General features: G+C 39.8%; 1 protein-coding gene across 1 annotated transcript in view; it reads left to right on the plus strand.

The window, feature by feature from the left end:
* The first annotated feature begins 207 nt into the window (after window positions 1–207).
* Window positions 208–26,748, plus strand: part of SRD5A2 (steroid 5 alpha-reductase 2) — a 41,948-nt gene continuing 15,407 nt past the window's right edge. Inside the window, exon 1 of the mRNA XM_030311357.1 lies at window positions 208–488. Coding sequence (XP_030167217.1) covers window positions 208–488 — 281 coding nt within the window. The remainder of the gene's footprint in view (window positions 489–26,748) is intronic.

Here is a 26,748-nt window from a genome sequence, read left to right on the forward strand (position 1 = left end):
GCTGCCTCCCCAAGCGCCAGCCGTGCGAAAAGGGCATGGATGCTGAGCCGAGCCAGGGCTGGCCGCGCCAAGAAGAAAGCAGGATGGAGGGGCGGGGGCCAAAGCCGAAGGGGCGGACGCAGGGTGGTGTCTCGCGCCCCATAAAGGGGCGGTGAGACCTCGCTCTCTTCTGCGTGGGCTGCGGCCACCGGCGGGGAACGCGGTGCGATGCGGGTTCCCTGCCAGCAGAGCCCGGTGCTGGCGGGCAGCGCCGCCCTGGCCGCCCTGGGGGCATTTGTCCTGTACCTGGCGGAGCCCTCCAGCTACGGGAAGTACTCGGAGCGCGCAATGCCCGCCGCTGCTCGCCTGCCAGCCCGCGCAGCCTGGTTCCTGCAGGAGTTGCCATCCTTCGCCGTGCCTGCGGGGATCCTCGCCCGGCAGCCGGGTGCTCTCTTCGGCCCTCCGGCCACCGTGCTTCTGGGCCTCTTCTGCGCACATTACTTCTACAGGTAGCGTTTGCTCGCTGCGGGCGCGGCGTCCAGGAGCGAGCGCCGAGGGAGCGCGGAGCCCGGCTCGAGGGGAGCACCCGGCGGGGCGCGGGCCAGGCGAGGAGCCGTCGCGGGACACTGCCCCGGCCCCGCGAACCCCTCGGGCTGGCTTGGGGCCCTCCGGCTGCCGCGGGGAGGCAGGTCCGGCGGGAGGGAGGTGGGCTGGCAAGCTCAGGCTGGGCAGAGCTGCGGGCACCCACCGTTCCCTCCGCGCGCTCGGTCACCTGTGGCGGCTCACCGCACCCCCCCCCCCACTCCGTTTCAGTCCCCCTTCACTTTTCCTTTGCAGGGTGGGGGGCGGGCTGGTCCTGGGATCGTGAGTGAGTCTACGTATTGGCATCTCCCGGAGGAGGCCGTGCTCGGAGGGACCCATAACTTCACCTTTGTGGGTCTGAGGAGGGAGGTGGGCAGAGCCTGACCCGGACTTCCACTATGGGAGAGAGAACGTGTGGGAACCCCCTGGCCCGAGCGGGAACCCCACTTCTCAGCCCTAAGGGGCTGCGCTCGCCACCAACTCATCTACCTGGTCAGTTACCCTGGGACATAAGCGTGAATGAGTCGAAGTTAATTTAGAGCTCAAATGTTCTTCTAAATTAAGAATCCCAAATTCGGGACAACTTTGCCTTCCGGTCTAAGGAAAGATGGGACCGAAACCAGAGGCTTCGGGGATTCGGACACTGACTGCAGACCCTCAAAAAAGACTCCCTGGGGAGGGAAGGAGCACCTGAGTAAGTTGCCTGTCGCGTCCTGTCATTTAGCATCTGGTGTCTCTTCCAGCCCCATTGTAACCTGGCGAGATCTGTAATTAATTATGCCACTATGCAGACAAAGAAGCCGATGCTGAGTAAAGATTAAGGGACTCCAGGAAGACGATGCAGCTAATGCCTGGCCAGATTCAAATCTAAGTCAATGCAATTCCACCGTTTCAATGAAACTCTTAAGTCAGTGAAACTCCACCGTTCAAGATATTTTCACCACGTTAAGCAGGCACAAAGTCCATGCAAGACGAAAACAGAGTCCATGGCAGAGAAAAGTTGCCAAACCAAATCAAGAAGTTGAACACAAGCACAGACTAATTTTGAGTAGATCATTTCTGGAGTCAAAAGATGAAGGAAGTTTAGATTAGAATTTAGGATAAAGAATGCCTCTGAAAACTGAAAGGCACAATCCTTTTCCATAAGGACGCCTCATTTTTTGGAGCAGGAGTTTGTAGACAGACAAATGTTAACCTATCTTATCCTTTGGATCTTTTATCATTGGTCAAGATTTAATATTTATACAATTGAAAGTGAATTCTCATTCTTTTAAAAAGATGAGGATTGGCAAGCAACAAGAACTAAGATTTAAAATTTCAGAAATGGGTGTCCCTTGTGCAAATATTTACAAAAAGTCTGTTGTGGTCAAGGTGCAGGTTTAATAAACAACCATGTCATTTTGCCCAGTTTTAAATGATTTCATGTGTACTGGAAAAAAAAAAAAAAACAACAAACGGATAAGAGACGATCTTTTGATTTCACTGTTTTTGGAATTGACATTTGACCAAAAAGTATGCTTCTACAACAATGGCTTTTATCTTCAAATTAACAACTGTCTGTTAGCACCATAGACAGTATTTTTTTGAGGTCATTTCATCTTAAAGTAATGATTGGTGTTCTCTAACAGTCCTATTGACATAATTTTTAGACTTGTTTTTAAAATTAAAAGTCACTTTGCACAATAAATGATGACCAGTACATTAAAAAAGAAAAAAAAAACAAGGAAGTAATTACCCATAAAATGAGTATCGATGTACTGTCCATCTTTTTCACGGGAAATCTTTTTTATTTTATTTTATTTTATTTTATTTTATTTTATTTTATTCATTTTTAATATAATTTATTGTCAAATTGATTTCCATACAACACTCAGTGCTCATCCGAACAGGTGCCCTCCTCAATGCCCATCACCCACTTTACCCTCTCTCCCACCCCCATTCAACCCTCAGTTTGTTTCACAGTATTTAAGTGTCTCTTATGGTTTGCCTCCTTCCCTCTCTGTAACTTTTTTCTCCCTCCCCCTCCCCCCCCCCCCCCCCCCCCCCCCCCCGTCTTCTGTTGAGTTTCTCAGGATCCACATATGAGTGAAAACATATGGTATCTGTCTTTCTCTGACTGACTTATTTAGCATAATACCTCTAGTTCCATCCATGTTGCTGCAAATAGTTTTCATTCTTTCCCATTGCCAAGTAGTATTCCATTGTGTATATAAACCACATCTTCTTTATCCATTTGTCAGTTGATGGACATTTAGGCTTTCCATAATTTGGCTCTTGTTGAAAGTGCTGCTATAAACATTGGGGTACATGTGGCCCTATGCATCAGCACTCCTGTATCTCAGGGGAAAATTTTAAAATAAAAGTAAAGGATTTGGAGATGGATTCTGATGGAGGGAAAATTGCCCACTGAAAGCACAGCTCTGAGTTAGTTGTTCTTGAGGCATGAAGATGTGATATTTGCTCACCTTCCCCTTGTGTGAGCTCTTTCTTCGAGGCCACTGGAGTACTGGATCTGCTGTCATTTTGAGTGTGTATGAGGTGTTATACTCTGCTGAACACTCTTTGTGGATTATCTACTAATCCTCATCCAACATATGTAGATCAGCACTATTTTCACCCCCATTTTGCAAGTGAGAAACTGGGGGAAGAAAAGGTTAAATCATTTGCCCAAGGCCACACAGTAACATGGGGAGCCACGGCTCAGACCCAGAGAGTTTGAATTCAGATGTCAGGTTCTTTGCTACCATGATAAACTCTTCTATGCTTGTTCTTGCTGCCTTGTCTTTACCTTTTAAAGACCTACTTAGACTTACAATTAATATTTTTTTATTCTGAAAATAATAAATGTTCACTAAGGAAAAAACAGAAAATACAAAAAGTAGAAAAACACCCATAATTTCCACACCTAAGTATATCAGTGGTTAATATTTTGGAACATTTCTAGCAAGGCTTTTACTTTTATTAGTAGATTTTTACACAGGCTTGCTATATTGAATATAAATAGGTTTTGTTCTGCTTGATAACCTAACATTTTATAATAAGTGTTTTCCCACATTATCATAGAATCTTTGTAAATATAATCTTAATGGCTGCTTGTGATTTCATCTCATGTAAAACAATAATTTACCTATCTGTTAATTTATAGTTGGACATTCAATTTGCCCCCCTCCTTTTTTTGCAGGGGTTAAATCTATGAATCATGTCTTTGCAACCTACCTTCTTTTCAGAACGTAGGAGTGTTTTGTCAGTCAGGATTCCCAGAGGTGGTTCAAAGGCTATGAACATTTTTGTGCTGAGGCTTTAGGAGTTATGTAGCTTGATAATAAGGGTACATTCAGGAGAAAGCATCAGGCTTCCTTGACTTTACTCTGTTCTGTAAATTGCTGTGACACGGAAACTAGGATGAAGGGACAGGGGCTCAGGAGGAATGCTGGCTCAAGTGTGGCTTAGAATCTTTTGCAAACTGTCCCTTCAGGACTATTCAGAACAGCAATATGTCCTATTGAATAGAAGTTAAAACTCTTCACTTTTCTCCTTACAAAGGGGATATGCTAGAATGTAAGTTCCACAGGGGCAAGGATTTTTGTCTTATTTGTTCATGACTGTGTCCCCAGTGTATAGAAAAGTGCCAGTAGATAGTTGGTACTCACTAAATCTGTTGAATGTGTGAATGGATTCTACCTCTGACATTAGTACAGGCAGTCAGGATTGTAGGAGAGCAAGTGAATACTTAGAAATTACTGCTGAGATTGCATGGCTCAGTCAAATGAGACAGCTCTCCTCCCTTTGGAATCTATTGTTGTGGATGTTTAGATGCTCTAGCCACAGGAAAAGATTGCTGTGTAAGCATGTTGCCTAATTCCACTGCCAAAGTTATTTTGAAGTCAGACTTATCTCTGTTGACCTTGCCTACAGCCCTGGAATGATCCTTTGCTCACACTCTATTTAATCCTCATGTTTCCAGAGAAGACTTTGTGTCCTGTGCAATGATCATTATGCCACCTGTGGTAGTTGATGTCTTTTTCAAGACTTGGATGTGACTTTGGTATTTAGCTGAAAAAGGAAAAGAAGGCTCTTTTTACAAAAAAGGTGACTATATTGTGAAAAGTTGCTTGCAGTGTGACTTTTCCTGACATGTATCCATCCAGAAGCACAGCACAGTGTGCACTTTAGAGTCTGTTTAAATTTAGATCTTTCCTGGGGTTTAGATGTTGAAACAGATGACATTTCCCAATTAGCCAAATAAAATGATGGCTTCCATAAGATGCATTTTTGCTTCAATGGGTCAGTTCATTCTCCAGAAGCATGAATTCTCCCTTATTCTTCAAAACTCAGATCAGGGATCACTTCCTTCAAGAAGCTTTCTCTGAGTCCCTTCTCTGTAAATCCAGGGGTGATACCATTCCTTGGGCTTTCATAGCAGCCAGTGTGGCCTTCTGTGAGACACTTTACACACTGGATCATGATTATCTTCTCTAAGGAAACTTCATCCAGCATCCTCATTTTACAGAAATAAAGCACCAAGAATTAGGGGCAAAGAGGGGGCTGGGACTCGAATCTCCGGATGTGCCTTGCCAATGCTTCTCCAATCTCACAAGCAGTGCTGATGTCTCAAATATTCAGAAGTAATCCAACCTCATGCAGGAAACACACTGATGGTTGCCAGAGGGGAGGGGATGAGGAGAATGGGCAAAATGGGTGAAGGGGAATGGAAAATAGAGGCTTTCAGTAATGGAATGAATAAGTCACCGGGATGAAAGGTACACCACAGGGAATATAGTCAATGTTAGTATAATCACATTATATCGTGACAGATGGTGGCTATTCTTGTGGTGAACATAGAATAATATATAAATTTGTCAAATCACTATGTTGTACACCTGAAACTAATGTAACGCTGTGTATAAATCTATTTCAATTAAAAAAAAAAAGAAAAATGTGTCCTTACATGTAAAATAAAACAATAAAAACTCAAAAAAAAAAAAAACCCTCTAAAATCCTTATGAAGGAAACGACTCGTTGGCTAAGAATCAGTGTTGAGTGATGCCTACGTTGGAAACCATCTAGACAAGTTTCTTCTCTTGCAGATTGAGAAGAAAAGCAGGATGAGCTACATTTTTGTTGTCACTTGATCAGAAGTTAAGGACATTCACGAAGCATAATTTGATCAAGTAAGAGTAACTAAAGGGTTCTTTAGAATGAGGGTTAACGCCAGATAGTAACTCTTTTGGGCTTGGCAGGCATATAGTCTCTGCTGCAACTACTCTACTCTGCAGTTATAGCGTGAAAGCAGCCACAGGTAATATGTGCACAAATGAATGTGGTTGTGTTCCTTCTCTGGCCTGTGGACCGTTAATTTTTGCCGGCCTCTCCTTAAGAAAACCATGAATGGCATAGCTTTACAATCAGTAAATTGTATTTCAGGTAATACCATAATAAAATTTTGTTAAATCCTGTAGCAAAGCAATGGGCAGATTCTAGAAAATTTCTGGTGCATTTAAACATGAATTTGGTAGTGACATCATTTACTGAGAATTCCTAGGTTCCAAGTCCTTTATCTGAACCCTGTGGGAAATAGGAGGAGTCTTGGAGTTTACATCTAAATGGGATGACATCATAAGCACATCTGAAAAATATAGAGCTCTGTTTGTCAAAAATGTAAACAAGCTTTAAGAGATCTTGACCATTTCATTTTTGCCACATTGAAGAAAGGACGAACTTCTTGCTCATTTTAAATCTCATGTAATGCTGCTTAAAATGAACAAATAAGATAAGGAAACAATGATCCAAACTGGTGAAGTGATGTGTATGATATCACATGGCCAGGAAGGGGCAGCGTGGGGCTTAAACTCGGCCTTCTGATTCTTTGTCAGTGTTCCACATGCTCAGAAGCATGCTAGGTCCCATAGGAGACACAGAGAAGCACCTCCCGGTGCTTGCTCTCCAGGAGGAAGGCAAGAAAGAATCATCATTATGTGTCTATCATTCTTTCTGGTGTGAAAGTTGGGTGGTGGCAATGTCAGTCTGAGAGGTCTAGGGCAGGTGGGAAAATGCAAATTGAGGGAGATACAGACCTAATTGGGGAGGACACAGTCCTGTCACTGAATGTCTTGTCTGTGCCTGAGTGTGCATTAAATAGAGGACACTCCCTCCTCCTACCCAAGTTCAGAACCAACTGAGAGATAAACCTAAGACTTAGGCAACAATCACTACTGTTAGTAGAGTTAATTAAAGTTGATTTGGGGGAACGTGGCTTACATTTTAGATCATGTGAGCTTCCTAACACTATACCTCAAAAATACTCAGCAACACCCATAGCTGAACAACCGTAGGTCTTTCTCTGTGGAGCCTATTTTCAAAAGGCAGCAGAGGGAGAGAAGGGCTGAGCTGTGTACACCTCCTGAGAGGTGCTGTAAGTTTGTACGTTTACCAATCAGGCAATTCACTTCTTCGCTGAGGAGGAATGAGTGAGGAACAGTGGAAGGACCAAGAGGGATACTCTGATGATGGGCTCTCAGCAAGCAGGAGGGAGGACATAAGTGTTTTCTTTTCTACATATATATAGAAAAGTTGTCTACCTATTGATTTTTTCCAGAGCCTGGCAACTTGGTTCTGGAGCGTGGAGCACCTCCCCCTCTGCTTTTTGACTCCCTGCCACATATGGCAAAGGGGCCATCCAAATCTGGACTCAGGTTGTTTCAAAAGTCACTGTGCTCAACCCAGAATCCTTTAATAAGAGCTCAGCGTAGGAGCTCTAAATTAAAGAACTTTCTGAAGTGGGGCCAGCAATGTGATTTGCCTTCTATTTGGTTGGGGAAGGGGACAAAGGAAAGGAGAACCCAACATTTATTGAGCTCTGGGGATTCCAGGAATGATGTCACAACATTTACTTTGGTTATCTCATTTTGTCCTTGAGGCAATTGCTGTTATTAACACTATTTCACAAATGACAGTGCTCCATCTGAGTGCAGTGATTGGTGGGACTGAGTGGGAGTAATGGGCGGGCACTTGGTCTGGCCCTCAAAGAATGGTCTATTCCCAAATTTGTGGGTGGGCATGTGATGTTCGGTCAGGAAAAGGGGCCTGATGGCTTATGACTTAAAATTGTTCAGTGCTTTATGTACATTGACTTGGAATGCTTCTCCTCTTTTTTTTTTTTTTTTTAATTTTTTTTTCCAACGTTTATTTATTTTTGGGACAGAGAGAGACAGAGCATGAACGGGGGAGGGGCAGAGAGAGAGGGAGACACAGAATCGGAAACAGGCTCCAGGCTCCGAGCCATCAGCCCAGAGCCTGACGCGGGGCTCGAACTCACGGACCGCGAGATCGTGACCTGGCTGAAGTCGGACGCTTAACCGACTGCGCCACCCAGGCGCCCCAACTTCTCCTCTTTTTAATACCAAATATCTTTCAAATGTATGCCATAATATCCAATCCTACTACCCAAACCTTAATCAGGCTCCAAGCTCTTTTCAAAATTCTATGTTGTCAAGGCTGACCCTAGAAGTTACTGTGAAGAAAATAGGCAATATGCTTTTGACATAGCTGACCATGAAACATCCCAAGATCCTTTTCTGTGTGCAGTGTCTGTCTCTCTCTTGCCCCTATTTGCTCTCTTTGAACAGCAGTACGAGTTCTCACTTCAGTCTCTCCATAAATGTTGTTTACTTGTCCAAAGTCATATATCTGGTAAACAAATCTAAATATTAGAGTACTGGGTCCTTTGTTTTCTTATTATTGAGTTTTGCAAGTTCTTTATATATTCTGGGTACAAATACTTTCCCAGATACATGCTTTGCAAATATTTTCTCCCAGTCTGTGTGGCTTGTATTTTTCATTCTCCTGGCCATGTCTTTTGAAAAATCAGAAGCTTAAAATTTTAATGCCACCCAATTTTTCTATTTGTTTTTGTGCTTTTGGTGTCATCTCTAAGAAATCTTTGTGTAAGCTACGGTCACAAGGATTTTCTCTTTTGTTTCCTTAAAAGATTAAGGAAAAATAAATAAATAAATAAATAAATAAATAAATAAATAAATAAAAGATTTAGAGTTTAGGGTATTACATTTATGCATATGATCCATCTTGGGTTGACGTTTATATAGGCTTAGAAGTGTGAATCAAAGTTCTTTTTTTGGTATGGATATCCATTTGTTTTAGTATCATTCCTGAAAATACTTTTCTTTCTCTAATGAATTGCTCTTGCGTCTCATGATATGAACAGATACTTTGCTAAAGAGAACATAAAGGAAAATAAAAACATGAATAGATGCTCAACATCATTAGTCATTAGGGAAATGTAAATTGAAGCACCCCGTGGGATACCACTATGCATCCACTAGAATGGCTAAAATTAAAGACTGACCATACTAATTTGTATACATTGTTTATGGGAATGTAAATGGCAATCACTTTGGGTAACACTTTGACAGTCTCTTAAAAAGTTAAACAGAAACATACCATATGACCTAGCCATTCCTTTTGCTAGCTCTTTTCCTGATAGAAATAAAAGCACATATTCATACATAGATGTGTGTGAAGATGCTCATGGCAGTTTTAGTTTTGATAGCCAAAACCTGGAAACAACCCAAACGTCCATAAATAGGTGAGTAAGCACACAAACTGAGGTGTAATCATATAATAGAATCGTACTCATCAATAAAAATGAATTAATTTTGGGGGCGCCTGGGTGGCTCAGTCAGTTGAGCCTCTGACTTCGGCTCAGGTCATGATCTCGCAGTCTGTGAGTTCGGGCCCCACATCAGGCTCTGTGCTGACAGCTCAGAGCCTGGAGCCTGCTTTGGATTCTCTCTCTCTGCCCCTGCCCCACTCATGCTCTGTCTCTCTCTCTCTCTCTCTCTCTGTCAAAAATAAATAAACATTAAAAGAAAATTTTTAAAAATGAATTAATTTTTGGGGTGCCTGGGGAGTTCAGACAGTTGGGCTCTCGATTTTGCCTCAGGTCATGATTTATGGTTTGTGGGATTGAGCCCCACTCTGGGTTCTGTGCTGAGCCCAGAGCCTGCTTAGGATTCGCTCTCACCCTCTCTCTCTCTCTGCCTCTCCCCTGCTCGTGCTCTCTCTCAAAATATATAAACTTAAAAAAAAAAAGAATTAACTATTGATACATGGTACAACATGGGATGAAACTAAAAAATAATTATTCTGGATAAAAGAAACCAGGCAAAAAAGAATACATGCGTTATGATTCCATTTATATGAAATTGAAACCAATCTGTGGTATTTAAAGTATCAGTGGTTTCTTAGGGCACCTGGATGACTTAGTCCATTGGGCATCCAACTTTGGTCCAGGTCATGATCTTGTGGTTCGTGAGTTTGGTCAGGCTCTCTGCTGACAGCTCAGAGCCTGGAGCCTGCTTCAGGTTCTGTGTCTCCCTCTGTCTCTCTATTCCTCCCCCACTCATGCTCTGTCTCTCTCTCTTTCTTTCTCTCTCTCTCTCGAAAATAAAAAAAGATTAAAAAAAAAGTATCAGTGGTTTCCTAGGGAAAAAGAGGGATAGAAGGTGGGATTATGAAGGGTATGAGCAAAATTTGTTGGTGATGAATATGTTCATTATTTGATATCACGATAGTAATTTATCAAATTACATACTTAATTACATACTTTAAATATGTGCCCTTGATTCTTAATTATACCTCAATAAGGATGAAAAAAACTGCAGGTAGGCCGGTGAGAAAATTATATGTATGTGTGGCCCTGTGTCACTGAGAATTGTTCTAAGTTTCTATGAATCTAATCTGGCAATGTTTACCAATAGCTGAACAATTGCTCACTTTTTTTTTTTTTGGCCCAGAAATTTCATTTAGGGGAACTACTCAAGGGAAATAATCTAAAATAAATCAATTTATACAAAGTTATGTTATTATTTACAACTGTGAAATACTGGAAGTTACTTAAATGCCCTATAATTGAGTTCTGATTATAATCAATATGATTGAATATCATGTTTACTGAAAAATATTAGTTTTTTGGATTATATGATGAAAATAAGCGTATAAAGTCATTTAGTAAAAAAAAGTAGCCCATAAAGAGTACGCTCTGAAAAATCCACATCAACATGTATGAATTAACATTGATAAGGGTGGGAATATAAAGTGATATAAATAGCTGATACTTTAGGCTTCTGTTTTTTCTTGTAATATGTTATATGTTTCTTGTAATATGGTTTAACTCTTACTAAACCTAATAGAAGAAATAACACTGATATTAACAAGCTTTTAAGAAGTACTTTGCAAACTGACCATGCGATTAAATGCCACAGAGATCAAGACACTCCTACAAGTAGGCACTGCTTTGAGGGATTTGCTTTGAAGGAAGAATCACCATTCATGTGTAAGATTTCTTCTACTAAGCTGCTATGATGTCACTAACTCCTGAAATTGTCACTTTCCATATGGATACTTTGAGTTAGGATGTTGAAGATCCCTTAAAATATAATCATGTTACTTGATAAATATCCTTTTAATACCTGTAGAATCTGTGGGAATGTCACCTCTGTCATTCTTAATAATGGTAATTTATGTCTTCTCACTCTGCCCCAATATGCCTAGTTAGAACTTTATCAATTTTATTAATCTTCTCAAGGAATTGTATTTTGGGTTTATTTAGTTTCTCTATTGGTTTTTCTGTTTCCTATTTATTTGTTTTCTGCTTTGATACTTATATCTATCTTCCTCCTGCTTTGGCTTTAATTTGCTCTCCTTTTTCTACTTTCTTAAGGCAGAAGCTAAGGTTATAGATTGAGACCTTCTCCCTTTTGTAGTATAGGCACGTATTGTTATGAATTTCACACAAATAAACTGCTTATGGCACCTCACAAATTCTTATATGTTGTTTTCATGTTAATTCATTTTCAAATGTCTTATATTTTTTATTCCTTCTCTGATTCATAGATTCTTTGGAAGGGCGCTTTTTAGTTTCCAAATGTTTAGGGATTTTTCAGATATTTTATGTTACTAATTTATAATTTAATTCCATTATGGAATATTGATGTTTGTTTCTATTTTTCCCTCTGTTATGTGTTCCCATTTCCTCCAGCTTCCATCTTTTGGATTGTTAACTTTTTTCACTTTATATCTTTTTTGGCTTATTAGCTATAACTCTTTTGTTAGTTTGCTTAAAGATTTATTGCACGTATCTTAAATTTATCACAGTCTCCCTTCAAGTAATAGTATACCCCTTCATGTACAGTGTAAGAATAAGAATAAATACTTCCATGTCATCTCTTGAAATTTATGCTATTGTCATTATTTGTTTTACATATATACATGCTATAAAAAGCTCCACCATATTGCTATTATCTTTTTAAACAGTCAGTTATCTTTTAAGGAGATTTAAATCATAAAAACTTACATATTTACCCATATAGTTGCCATTTCTGATGTTCTTCACTTTTGGAGATTGATCCCTATTTATATCTGGTATTATTTTTTATTTTGCCTCAAGAACTTTATTTCTCTTAGATTTTGACTATCTGAAAATGTCTTTGTGTCTCCTTTGTTTTTGGAGATATACATTTCCAGGATATGGCTTTCTGGAATGACAGCTGTTCTCTTTGAGTAATTGACACGTGCTGCTCCATTGTCATCTTGCTTGAATTGTTTATAAAAAGAAGTCTGTTGTCCTTCATATCTTTGTTCCTCGGTACATGTGTCTTTTAACCTCTGACTGCTATTAGTGTTTTCTTCTCATCACTGGTTTTGAGTAATCTATCATATTCTTTGGTGTAGTTTTCATCATGACTTTAATGCTGGGGTTTTTTAAAGTCCTTAGGTCTGCGGATTTAAGGTTTTCATTAAATTTGGTCAATTTTTGTACATTATTCTTCATCTCCCTGCTTCATTCTCCTATTGTTCAGAAACTGCAATTACATATTTGTGAGGCCCATGCATGTGTAAAACCATCCCACAGCTCACTGATGCTTCTTTCTTTCTTTCTTTCTTTCTTTCTTTCTTTCTTTCTTTCTTTCTTTCTTTCTTTCTCTTCTTTCTTTCTTTCTTTCTTTCTTTCTTTCTTTCTTTCTTTCTTCTTTCTTTTTCTTTCCTTCACTCTCTCTCTCCCTCTCTCCTTTCTTTCTTTCCTTCCTTCCTTCCTTCCTTCCTTTTTGGATTATTTTTTTGTGTGTACTTCATTTGAAGTAGTTTCTATTGCTGTGTCTTCAATTCATAGTCTTCTGCAGTGTCTTATGTTTTCAATTCCATCTGGGATATTTTCAACTCAGACATTATAGTTTCAATCACTAGAAGTGGGATTTTGGTCTTTTTGCTATCCTCCATATTGCTACTTAACTTTATGAACATGGATTGCAGTTATAATAGGTGGTTTTTTAAAAATTGAGGTATAATTGACACACAATGTTATATTAGTCTTAGGTGTACAACAGCAATTTGAGCAGTATACATTATGCTATGCTTACCACAAGTGAAGCTACTGTCTGTCACCCTATAATGCTTATATAATACCACTGACTATATTCCCTATGATGTATCTTTTATCCCCATGACTTATTCATTCCATAACTGGAACAGTTATAATAACTTCTTTAATGTCATTGTCTGCTAATTCTAACATCTGTGTCATTTCTGTGTCAGTTTTGATTGATTTTTCCTCTCATGAAGGGGGATGTTTCCCATTTCTTTGTTTGGCTGGAAATTTTTGATTGGATGGTCATAGGTAGCTTTTTGAATGTTAAATATGTCTGTATTTCTATAAATATTCTTGACTTTTTTCTGGGATGCAGTTGAATTACTTGGAAGTACTTTGATCCTTTCAGGACTTGATCTGAGTTTTTAAGTGGTTCTAGAAGAGTGCTGGTGACAGGGATAATTAATCCTCTCCTCTGAGGTAAGCACTTTATGAATACTCTACCCAATGTACCATATTTCTCTGCTAGCTGGTAGGAAGGGGCTCTATTCCTGGCCATGTGTAAGCACTAGGCACTATTGCCTTTAATCCTTTTGAGTGATCCTTTTCTTACATAAGTGCATTAATTAAGATTCCGCTGAATAATTGAGACGCAGGTCTCTTTGTATATCTCTCATCTTCAGTACTCTCTCCTGAGACTTCTAGATATCTTGATCTGGAATCTCAGTTCTCTTTCTTCAATGCAGCAAATCTGCAAACTTCTGTCTGAGAGAAGGGCATCTTTCCTGGGAAGGAAAACTCTCTCTCGAAGTAAACTAGATGAGTTATAAGGCTCACATCATTTGTGTGTGTGTGTGTCTCTCAGGGATCTTTGTCTTTCATTGCCTGATGTTCAATGTTTTATAAATCATTGTTTTGTATAATTTGTCTTGTTTGTATTTTTGTTCAGCCTGGATGATAAATCTAGTCCTTGTTGACTCCATGTTGACTGGAAGCTAAAGTCCCTCCAATGGGTTTTAGCATTTATCTTTGAAAATTTGAACATTTTGCAGGACTTGTTTACTTGTTGATTTTGGTGGCCTCTACTTGTACTCAGTTTTACTATGCTAAGCTCATTGGTTTGTGTTTCTAAACTTTCCACCAATTTGTTCTGAGTGTTTTGATCTTAGTGCAGGTTCATATAATACAACACCATAAGCTGAGTGGATTATCAACAACAGAAATTTATTTTTCACAGTTCTGGAGGCTGGAAGTCTAAGATCATGGTGCTAGCAAGGTTCAGTTTGGTTGATGGCCATTTTCTGGCTTCCAGGTGGCTGACTTTCTGTTGTATCCTCACATAGTGGGAATAGGGTGAGTGAGCTCTCTTGCCTCTTTTTATAAGGGCACTAATCCCATTCACGAAGGCTCAACCTTCATGACTTAATTACCTCCAAAGGCACCATCTCCAAATACCATCACATTGTGGATTAGATTTCAATCTATGAATTTTGGGGGGACATAAACATTCTGTCTGTAATAATTTCCTTTGTTTCATTGTAACTATTACTTTTTCTGTTCTCAGGTTTAATGTGCAATGGACTTTGGGTCCCATGGTACAAGTTTCTAAACCTGTGGAGAGCTAAGCATGATAGGAGAATGGGGGGTTACTTTTCATGAGTCCCGTGGCTCCATGACTATAAGTTGGGGGATAGAGTGTGGGAGATAGCAGCAGATGCTTATGAATGTCAGGACTGAAACTTTCGCATGGTAAATTCTGCCACAGAGACCTCAGAAAAGGCTTTTCCTTTTTTCATCAGCATGAACAATGGAATGGAGATGTAGGAGGGAGATGCACTGAGGCAGATCCATTTTTGAAAGTGGTGTCCTTTTTTTTTTTTTTTAAATTTTTTTTTCAACGTTTATTTATTTTTGGGACAGAGAGAGACAGAGCATGAACGGGGGAGGGGCAGAGAGAGAGGGAGACACAGAATCGGAAACAGGCTCCAGGCTCTGAGCCATCAGCCCAGAGCCCGACGCGGGGCTCAAACTCACGGGACCGCGAGATCGTGACCTGGCTGAAGTCGGACGCTTAACCGACTGCGCCACCCAGGCGCCCCAAATATAATTTATTGTCAAGTTGGCTAATGTACTGCATGTACAGTGTGCTCTTGGTTTGGGGGGTAAATTCCCATGATTCATTGCTTACATACGACACCCAGTTCTCATCTCAACAAGTGCCCTCCTCAATGTCCATCACCCATTTTGCCCTTGAAAGTGGTTTCCTTTATAAATGGGTGTTGGGATAAGCACTGGGTATTATGTGTAAGTGATGAATCTTTAAATTCCAATCTTGAAATCATTATTACACTGTATGTTAACTAACTTGGATTTAAATAAAATTTAAAAAAATGGTACTCATTGATCGGGGCTACTGAGTGCCAGGACAATATTTAAATCAAGGTAGAAATTTCTCAGAAGTTCTCAGAATGATGGCACTATATAGGCCTCATTGCTACATGGCTATATAGAACAGTTTCCGAACAGCATGAGAAGCCCTATAAGGCTGGGCTACATAAGTGAAATAAGTCAGTCAGAGAAAGACAGATATCATACGTTTTCACTCATATGTGGCATTTGAGAAACTTAATAGAAGACCATGGGGGAAGGGAAGGGGAAAAATAGTTTCAAATGGAGGGAGGCAAACCATAAGATACTCTTAAATACAGAGAACGAACTGAGGGTTGGTGGGGGGGTGATGGGGGAGAGAAGAAAATGGGTGATGGGCATTGAGGAGGGCACTTGTTGGGATGAACACTGGGTGTCGTATGTAAGTGATGAATCATGGGAATCTACTCCTGAAGATAAGAACACACTGTATACATTGTATGTTAGCTAACTTGACAATAAATTATATTTAAAAACTGGCAAGACAAACAAAAACAAAAAGAAAAAATAAAGCTGGGCTGCAGTATAAAGCCAAAGAGCTGGAATTAGAAAACCATAAATTTCTTTTTGCAAACAATGAAAAATAAAGGGGACAAAGTTGTAGCCTAGAGAGATGATGTATTTGTGTCCAACAGTCTACATATTTTGCCCTGAGCCTGCAAAGCTTACTGGATTTTGTGCTTCAAGCTGAAAATCACCCCATGTTGCTATCTACAATTTACTTATTTTGTCAAGAGCAGTTGGAGTGAATGGCTGAGCAGGTGTTCCTACACAGTGCCAAAACCCACCTCAAACAGTCAACTTGAAAAGATAAGTTAGGGGCACCTGGGTGACTCTGTTGGTTAAGCTTTTGACTTTGGCTCAAGTCATGATCTCACAGTTCATGGGTTTGGGCCCTGCATTGGACTCTGTGCTAATAGCTCAGAGCCTGGAGCCTGCTTCGGTTTCTCTGTCTCCCTCTCTCTCTGCCCACTCTCTCTTGCCCACTCTCACCTCTCTCTCTCTCTCTCTCTCTCTCTCTCTCAAACATGAATAAACACTTAAAAATTTTTTTTAAAAAAAGTTTAACTAGTTATTCGAATTAATTGATTAGTTACTCAGGCCAAGAGGTTGATCTGATTCTATTTGTATACTCAGATTTTGATCTTTGGGGGTATAAATAGTGATCAATAGTAGTATGTCTCTTGTATGATGATTATCTTTCTATCACTCAGAGGAACCCTCCAAGTTCCTTAAAACTTTGGTAGTTCATTACATGTTCAGATTGAACTTCTCTGTTGAGGTAGAGGCAGGAAGAGGGAGAAGTGAGTGAGTGAGCCCCCAGCACTACCAGGACACAAATATGAAGATACAAAAAAACATAAACAGAAAACTTCAAAATGGCTTCATTTATTTTAAGTCTTCATGAGCTAATCATTTCAATGTTTTTCACAATTAAAATAGATCTACTGGATCATGACCACTAGATGATTCAAACCAGAAGATATCTACTAGGGGTGGATAACAGAACCTGACTATCTTCACTTGTAGGGTGTCAAAGCAAGATGACAAGAAGTCTCAGGATCCTTGCTTTGGGGACACCTCACATTGAATTTTTCCCATGGTCCAGCCCTTAATAGTAAATGGTCAGCTATTCCACTTCAGGAAAAAACAACGTGGTTTTGCTGAATTAGACCTTTTACTAGGTTTGGCAATCTAATTTCTCTGTGTAGGCATAGCCTTTGGAGAAGCCAAACATCTGGTCAAAGCCAACTTGAAAAAATTAGTTAAATGTGCAAATTGGAGGTTATTATGTCAGTGTTTTTTAACCTTGGCTTCACATTAGAATCATCTGATGGAAATCTTAAGCACTACTGATGTTCAAGATTCTATGCTGAAGATTCTGAATAATTTGTCTTCAGTGTGACTTCCCCTTTAGGGTTCCTAAAGCCTAAAGGTGATTTGAAAGTACAACCAGAAGTGAGAACCTCTGATGTAGACTAATCCCCATGTGCCTGATTGATTCCTTTTCCACATAGTAACTGCTAGAGAGTGATGTGATCAAGAGCATACACTCTGGAACTAGCTCTACCTGTACCTAAATACCAGTTCTCATTGTGCCTCAGTTTCCTTATCTGTAAAATGGAATAATATAGTAATACCTATCTCCTAGGGTAACTTTCTTCTTTCTTTCTTTCTTTTTTTCTTTCTTTCTTTCTTTCTTTCTTTCTTTCTTTCTTTCTTTCTTTCATTTTTGAGAGAGAGAGAGAGAGAGAGGGAGGGAGGGGGGAAGACAGGGTGTGAGCAGGCGAAGGTTAAAGGGAGAGGGAGACACAGAATCCGAAGCAGACTCCAGGCTCTGAGCTGGCAGCACAGAGCCTGACATGGGGTTCAAACCCACAAACCATGAGATCATGACTTGAACTGAAGTCAGACGCTTAACCAACTGAACCACCCAGGTGCCCTCTAGGTAACTTTAATAACTATATGGGTTAATATGTGCATAGTACCTAGAATATTACTTGGAACTTAGGAAGCACTATACAAACATTAGCTGTCTGGTGTCCTTTGCTGGTGTTTCCTACCAAATGTCTGAACTGAAATTAATCTCAATGGCCTAATATTATTCTAACGAGACTTATTATTTCCCTGTAGCTGCTATAACAAATCACCACAAACTGAGTGGCTTGAAAGAACAGAAATTTTTTTCTCTCGCCATTCTGGAGGCCACAAGTCTGAAATCAAGGTGTCAGCAGCGCTGTGGTCCCTCTGGAAAACCCATTTCTTACCTCTTCCGTCTTCTGGTGGCTATCAACATTCCTTGGCTTGTGGTCACATCTCTGTTCTCTGTCTTCACATTGCCTTTTGTCTGTGTGTCTTTCTTCTCTTTTTCTGCCCCTTTCTTGTATGAGGCTACATGTGATTGCAGTCAGGGTACACCCAGACTATCCAGGATACTCTCTTCTCAGGATCCTTAATTTAATCACATCTTTTGCCATATAACACAGTCTTCACTCTTTTGCTATAAAGTGATATTCACAAGTTCTGGGGATTAGGGATGGACACATCTTTTCTAGGGGGCCACCATTTGACTCAAGGTCCATAAAAAATGTAAGCTTGGATGGGATGCATCACTGACTCATTCTGTGTCTAGTCACCCTTGCATTTGGCCTACATACCCCGCTCTCTAATATATCCAAAACCATTATTTACAATAACAGGTATCACCTGTGTATATACAGACAAGTGACTATTCATTGTCAGTGTTTATTATTTCATTGGAAGGACTCAGGGAAGTGAACCAAGGGCTCAGAGGATTAGTTGGCCCAATGCCCTTTGGCATACAGAAGAACCTCTTGGTGGGTTCTGCTCCAAAGGGAAAAATTGGGGGGCAACTCTATTTTATGATTAAATACAACTGAAAACCCTCACCATTCCTGGCTTTATCTTTGGAAAAGTTTGATTTATTTCAAAGGAGAACAGTGTGATGGTGCTTTAATAAGGACTCTTTCAGTTCCAAGTAACAGAAAAATCAATTCAAATGGACTTACATAAAACCTGAATTTGTTAACTCTCATGACTGAAAAACTCTGACTTCAGGTCCAGATTGATGCGTGGTTCTAAAGATACCATCAAGACTCAGTTTCTCTCTCCAGCTATTGGCTCTACCTTTTCTGCTTCTGTTCTCTGAAAGGCAGTCCTTTAGTGGTGGCAAGACACCTGTAGGATCTAACAGCTTATATCCTCTCTGATCCAGGACATGTGGAAAAGAACAGTTCTCAAAAAAATGTAAGCAAAACCTTATTGGGATTTGTTGGGTCACATGCCAATTTCTGAAATAACCAGAGTGATAAGGCTATCCCTGTTTTGATTGGCTGAGGAGCCTGAAGAGGATGAACCCTCTTGTGGGCTAGGATGGGAAGGAGAACCAAGGTAGTTACTCTAAGAAGGAAGAATGAATATTGGGTGGCAAATACAACAGATGACTCCAATAGATGTAATAGATCTTTGAACTAAAATGTCTGAAAACCAAACCTGGGTTCTTTTGAAGGGTATGTGGGATTTTTTCCCCCAGTTGTATATGTTGATCACAATTTCTCTTTCCAACTGGAAATGAGTGAGTTATTTTGAAGCAGAGGACCCTAATTTGAATCTCATCTCATGTGGTCCTAGGAAAATTACCACATCTGTGAGCTTCAGATTCTTCCCTGGCTCAGCAGTAACTCTCTCTTCCCTCTCCTCTCTCACTTATCGTTTTAATGTTTAATTTCCTTGATTTCTGCTTTTATCTTTATTATTGCCTTTCTTCTGCCTCTTTTGAATTTATTATGATCTTTTTTTTCCTGGATTCTTAAGGTGGGAGCTTTGAGACCTTTCGTCTTTTCTAATTGTATGCATTTAGTGCAACAAATTTCCATCTCAGCACTGATTTAGCTGTGTCCCATGAATTCTGATACATTGTAATTTTAATTTTCATTGAGTTCAATATAGTTTTTGATATCCTTTGAAGCTTACTCTTTGAGCCATAAATTATTTGGAAGTATTCTGTTAAGTTTCCAACTTTTGGAGAACTTCTTGATATTTTTCTATTTGATAGAGTTGGTGAGAGGGAGTCAGGTTCTGGAAATATTTTGAATGTAGAGCTGAAATGATTTGTTAATAGATTTAATGTGGTATATGAGAGAGAGAGGCAGAGAGAGAGTGAGAGAGAGAGAGAGGAGTCAACAGTGATTCAAGGTCCACAATCAGCAATTGGAAGAATGAACTTGCCATTTACTGAGATGAGGCAGACTTAGGGAAGTGCAGGTTTGGGGAAGGGTGAGGAATCAGGGTTTTGGGTTTGGATGTATTAACTTTGAGATATCCCTTAAACTGGAAGTCTAGTGGAACACTGGCTGTATGAATCTGAGTTCAAGGACTGCAGACATCCTGTCTGGTGACATAAATTTGGGAGTTGTCACTCTGTGTATGATATTTAAAGATATGAGACTAGACATGTTCTCATCTATAGAGGCTATAAATAAGGAAAAGAGTCCTGAGACCTGGAGCACTCCAATATTTACAGGTCAAGGAAATAAAGAGAAAGCAGCAAAAGAAAATGAGGAGAAATCAGTAAAGAAGAAGAACCAAGAGAAAGTGGTGTGCTGGAAGCTGAGTGAAGAAAGTGTTTCCAGAAGGATGGAGAGGTTAACTTGTCAAATAAGAAGAGAGCTGAAAATGGACTCTTGGATCTGGAAATATGAAGGTCTCTGGTGGTCTTGCCAAGATCAGTTTCTGTGGCTGGGGAAGGAAGAAAGAAGAGGAGGAGAGACAGAGAGATGGCAAGTATAGACAACTCTTTGAAGGAGTTTTGCTGTAAAGGAAAGCAAAACAATGGGGTGGCGGTGAAGGGAGACATGAATTGAGGAAGGAATTATTACTACACATAACAAGTAAATATATACATGGAAACCTTGTATTTACATATAGAATTTGAATTTATTTTGATTGACAATGAAATCTAAAATTTCATATAGTGAAAAGTCTTCAATAGGCTTGATAATCTTAGCAATAGCATTTATATTTGAAGAAGACTTAGTTAAATATGAGTTGGTCTATGGAAGATGTGTAATTTTAAAGGTTGTTTCTTTAATTTAATTTGAATTTGGAATTTCAGTTAACCCTTTCCAATAAGAGTCCCCCAAAATGAATATTTACTTAGCAGTGATAGAAAACTTTATATTTACAGAGTACTTATCAGTCTCTGTATCAGAACAAACACAAGAGAATGAAAATGTCATTAGCAGTGTAGGAGGGAATTAAAGCAAAGTGGTCCCAGATCAGGAAAACTGAGTCTCAGAGCATATGTGGGATCTGAATGTGAAACTCACCTGCACCCTCCTTAGCACTAATTGTCAACCTCTTGGGCTACTTGACTCTCTTTTCCTTTATCTTCATTGTTTTTATTGCTTTCTACATTGAAACATTTATTTTGAACTGCTTCCAGCTTTCCAGCAGCAAAATCATTCAGATCAGAAGGATTATTTGCCCTTCTGGGGCTCCTGACTTTCGAGAGCCTGTTCCTTTTGATGGGTTTCACCAACCCTCTTTTCCTTTTTCCTGCTGGGAAATCCAGTGAGGCTACATTTCCCAGTGAGGCCACTTCCAGCCTACGGCCTGGCCCTTGGGAAAACGTATACACCATCCTCTATGCTCTCTCTCTTTGTTTGCCCATCAGAGGAGGAAGATGGCCTGGAAGAGTCTGGATCCTGAATGATTGTGGAGCAGAGCACCACCGCTGAACATTATGCTGTGGCATGAGCAAGAAATGAACTTTTGTTATGTGGAAACTCTGATACTTTAGAGTTCTTTATTATAGCCATGAGCCTGTTCTGATTATAACACACTCCTTTGGATGAGATATGATGAGTTTTGGCTTTGCATTCAGATTTAAAAGGTCTAGAGGTTAGGGGTGAGGCAGATATGTGATTTGATCTGGAAGCATGGCTCACATGCGAGCACCAGTTTGGGGGCATTGTTGGCACTGACAGGACCACTCTGGGAGGCAAGCAACTATTTAAAAAATTTTTCAAATAAGTTTTCTGTAGACTTCCAGGACCCTTTCCCTTTGAGAACTTAAGCTACCTTTAGGCTCTCAAGGCTTCATGGGGTATGAAGGGGAAGAGAAACAAAATCTTCAGCAACTATCCTGTGTCAGGCATTTTTCCTTGCATAAACATTTAATTTTTACAGGAATCCAATGAGGTAGTAAAGATTAGCCTCAGTTTACAGATATTAACCATCAACTATAGGCATTATTCTTTTTGATACGCAGTTTGTTACAAATTTAGCCAGTGGAACTCCTTTCCGGTTGGCACGTATGTAATTTTGACAGTCCCCGTCATCTCCCTTTTGATCTTGGATTGTTTCCTTACTTTCCAACACAACCAAAACACTTCTGTCTCACCTTATACTTTTTCTGCCTTTGATCTGGAATGAGCTGTTTCTCCATGGTGGCCTGCTTCTTTTAGAGAATAGCATTCACAAATGAAGACCTGGTGCTTATTGCTACTGGCGTGTCATTACTCCTAGGTCTTTGAGTGGGTCAGAATTACAAGTCATGAATTTATATGATACCTCCAATTCAAATTCAACATTACATTTCCTTTGACTTTATATTCATACCCTTTTCTTTTACACCAAAAATCTTAGTTTCTTTTTTACCTTTATTTTTATTTTAGAGAGAGAGAGAAAGAGCATGTGAGCAGGGTAGAAAGGCAGAGGGGGTGAGAGAGAGAGAGAGAGAGAGAGCTCAAGAGAGAAAGAGAGAATCCTAAGCAGGCTCCACGCTCAGTGCTCAGTGTTGAACCCGACGTGGGGCTCAATTCCACAACGCTGGGATGATGACCTGAGCCAAAATCAAGAGTTGGACACCCAACTGACTAGGGCACCCAGGAGCCCCTGAAAATCTTAGTTCTTAATCACAATAGCATGTATACTTGTTGGCTTTCTCTGACAATATTAATAAAATAATTTATATTACAATACCATTATTACTGATAAAAATAAAAAAATCAGTTGTTATTTCTGTGCCATTCTTTCTGTCCCACTAAGGATATACAGTCATAATACCATGTTCAAAAGTCACTTGAAAGGATTCTTTTTGTGTATGTGCTTGTGTTACCAACTTTATATACAACTGGATTTATGTTTCTCTTTGTTTTCACTTTTACAGTTTGCTCTTTTTGCAACTTTTTAAACATAAAGGCATTCACATGGGCCATATTTCAAAGCTATATAAAAAGGTAAATGGGGTGCCTAGGTGGCCCAGTTGGTTAAGCATTCAACTTCAGCTCAGGTCATGATCTTGTGGTCTGTGAGTTCAAGCCCTGCGTCGGGCTCTGTGCTAACAGCTCAGAGCCTGGTGCCTGCATTGGATTCTGTGTCCCTCCCTCTCTCTGCCCCTCCCCCACTCATGCTCTGTCTCACTCTATCTCTCAAAAATAAATAAATGTTAAAAAAATTTTTTTTTAAAAAAAAGGTAAATTCAGTGACGTTTCATTTCCACCTCAATCCCTTATACTCTTTATCCTTTCCCTTCCTTCTGCCCTCTATAGCTAAGTATCTTTTAAAATTAGTTTCTCGGGGCGCCTGGGTGGCACAGTCGGTTAAGCGTCCGACTTCAGCCAGGTCACGATCTTGCGGTCCGTGAGTTCGAGCCCCGCGTCAGGCTCTGGGCTGATGGCTCGGAGCCTGGAGCCTGCTTCCGATTCTGTGTCTCCCTCTCTCTGTGCCCCTCCCCCGTTCATGCTCTGTCTCTCTCTGTCCCAAAAATAAAATAAACGTTGAAAAAAAAATTAAAAAAATAAATAAATAAATAAAATTAGTTTCTCATTTACCCTTTAGGGTTTGTTTTGTTTTGCAAAAGTAAGCAAATGTGACCACTTTGATAAACAGTTTGTCAGTTCCTTAAAATGTTAATATAACCATAAGGCCCACAAATTCCACTTCTAGGTATCTACCCAAGAGAATGGAAAATATACATTCACATAAAATTTAGACATGAATGCTCATGGCAGCATTACTCCTAGTAGCTAAAAAGTGGAAAAAAAACCCCCATATTTCTATCAGTTGACAAATGGGTAAACAAATTGTGGTATATCCATATAATTGAATATTATTCAGCTTTAACAGGGAAGGGGGTTCTTTTTTTAAAATTTTTTAATGTTTTTATTTATTTTTGAGACAGAGAGAGACAGAGCATGAACGGGGGAGGGTCAGAAGGGAGACACAGAATCTGAAACAGGCTCCAGGTTCTGAGCTGTCAGCACAGAGCCCGACGCGGGGCTCAAACTTACCGACCGCGAGATCATGACCTGAGCCGAAGTCGGTGCTTAACCGACTGAGCCACCCAGGCGCCCCAAGAGGGAGGGAGGTTCTGATACACAGTACAACGTGGATGAACCTGGAAAGCATTATGCTAAGTGAAAGGACTCAGTCACAGAAGACCACATCGTGTGTGATTACATTGGTAAGAAATGTTCAGAAGAAGCAAATCCTTACAGACAGAGTAGATTGGTTGTTGACCAGAAGCTGGTGGTGTTGGGGGTGTGGAAAATTGGAATTGACTGCCACCAGTTACAGGATTTCTTTTTGGGGTGATGAAAATATCCTGGAATTAGATAATGGTGATGACTGCACAACTTTGTGACTATACTAAAAACCACTGAATTGTGCACTTCAAAGGGTGAATTTTGTATATGTGAATTTTATCTCAATAATGCTTTTATAAAAAATAAATATATATATTATTTCCTTAAAATATTTTTTTAAACATTTTATTTTATTTTTTGAGACACAGAGCGAGACAGAGCATAAGCAGGGGAGGGGCAGAGAGAGAGACACACAGAATCCAAAGCAGGTTCCAGGCTCTGAACTGTTAGCACAGAACCGGACGGGGGGCTCGTGAAGTCAGATGTTTAACCAACCAAGACACCCGGGCGCCCCTCCTTTTCTTGATTACAAAACGATGGCAAGCTTTTTGTAATATACTCTTTATCAGCTTCCTTTTTTTCACTTACAAATAAATCTCGGAACTTGGATGAATCTTGAAGGAATCATGCTGAGTGACAAAAAACACTTTAAAAACTACATATGTTCTATCCACTTAACATAATCTTGAAATGACAAAACTGTGGAAAATGAAAACAGGTTAGTGGTTACCAGGAATGGGGAGAGGATGTGGCTATAAAAGGATAGTAAGAAAGACCCTTGTGGTGAAGGAGTAATAAGAAAATGTACTGAGAGTTTAAAAGTATCATAAAGTATGATCTTCTCAGCCTTATGCAAATACATTTAAAAACTTGAGTGATAAGCATGATTTTGTATAAAAAACATGTGTTTTTCAGGACTTACTAGAGTGCCCCAGAAGGCATAGATAAGACAAAGAAACCAATTATTCTGAGAGAAATAGAGATATTATCAATAATAACAACAAACCCTCCTCCCAGCAGTGTAGTCCTAGACAGATTTCACAAAAAGCTTCTGCCAAATTTTTAAAGACTGTGTAATTCTAGTGCTATATGTCATTCCAGAGCACGGTCAAAGAATGAAGCCTTCCAGAATCTTCTAAGACTAAGTATAACATTATTTACAGGAAATCCTGGAAAATATACTGGAAAGCTATTATAAATAATAATAAATTCAGGATGTGGTTGGGAACAAAATTAATATATTAATAATAGAAAAATCAAAGGCCTTCTATATGTAAAACAATCAGTTAATAGAGGTCAATGGAAAATCCCATGGACAGTCACACAAAATAAGATTTTAAAAAGCGTGGGATTAAACATAACAAAAAATGTGCAAAATCTATGTGAAGAAACTTAAAAATGTACTGGGGAACACACAAAAAAGACCTGAGTTAGTGCAAAGGAACCACCTGTACCTGAATAAAAGGGTAATGTCAACAACAACCTAATAAACACATTACCAAAAACAACACGTTTACTGATCTCTTCTTTGTTCCGGTCTAAGCACCTTGCATATACTGACTCACTTAATCCCCAACCCTATGAAATGGGGGGTGGATGAAGAGACAGACACAACAAATGAAGTTAGGTGACAGGGTCATAGAGCTAGTAAATGGAAGAAGCCCTACAATTAAAAAAAAATATATTCATTTATTGAGAGAGAGAGAGAGAGAGAGAGAGTGAGTGCAGGGGAGTGGCAGAGAGAGAGGGAGAGAGAATCCCAGTCAGGGTCTGCACCATCAGCATGGAGCCTGACATAGGGCTCGAACCCACAGACTGTGAGATCATGACCTGAGCCAAAACCCAGAGTTGGGCGTTCAACAGACTGAGACACCAAGGCACCCCAAGAAGCCTTGCAATTTAACCCCTGTGCACCACTGCTTGAATTTTCTCTTGGTTAACTTAAAAATTGAGATATAATTCACATACCATAAAATTCATCATACTAAAGTGTACAATTAAATGGTTTTTAGTATGTCGAAAAAATTGTGCAACCTTCACCGTGGTCTAATTCTGGAATATTTTCATCATCCCCAAAAGAAATCTTGTACCTGGTAGCAGTCAGTCCCCATTCCTTCATCCCCCAGCCCCTGGCATCCACCTGTCTCTAAGGATTTGTCTGTTGTGGACATTTCATATGGATGGAGTCATAGAATATGTGGCCTTTTGTGACTGGCCTCTTTCATGTAGGATATTGTTTTTAAGGTCCATTCATGTAGCATATGTACCACTACTTTATTCCTTCTTATGGTTTAATAACATGTCATTGTATGGATGTACAACATTTTGTTTATCCATTCATCATCCATTCCCGTTTGGGTTGTTTCATTTTGGTTACTATAAATAATGCTGCTATAAATATTTGTGGACAAGTTCTTGTATTAATGT

The sequence above is a fragment of the Lynx canadensis genome, chromosome A3, assembly GCF_007474595.2.
Source record: "Lynx canadensis isolate LIC74 chromosome A3, mLynCan4.pri.v2, whole genome shotgun sequence".
Classification (NCBI taxonomy): Eukaryota; Metazoa; Chordata; class Mammalia; order Carnivora; family Felidae; genus Lynx; species Lynx canadensis.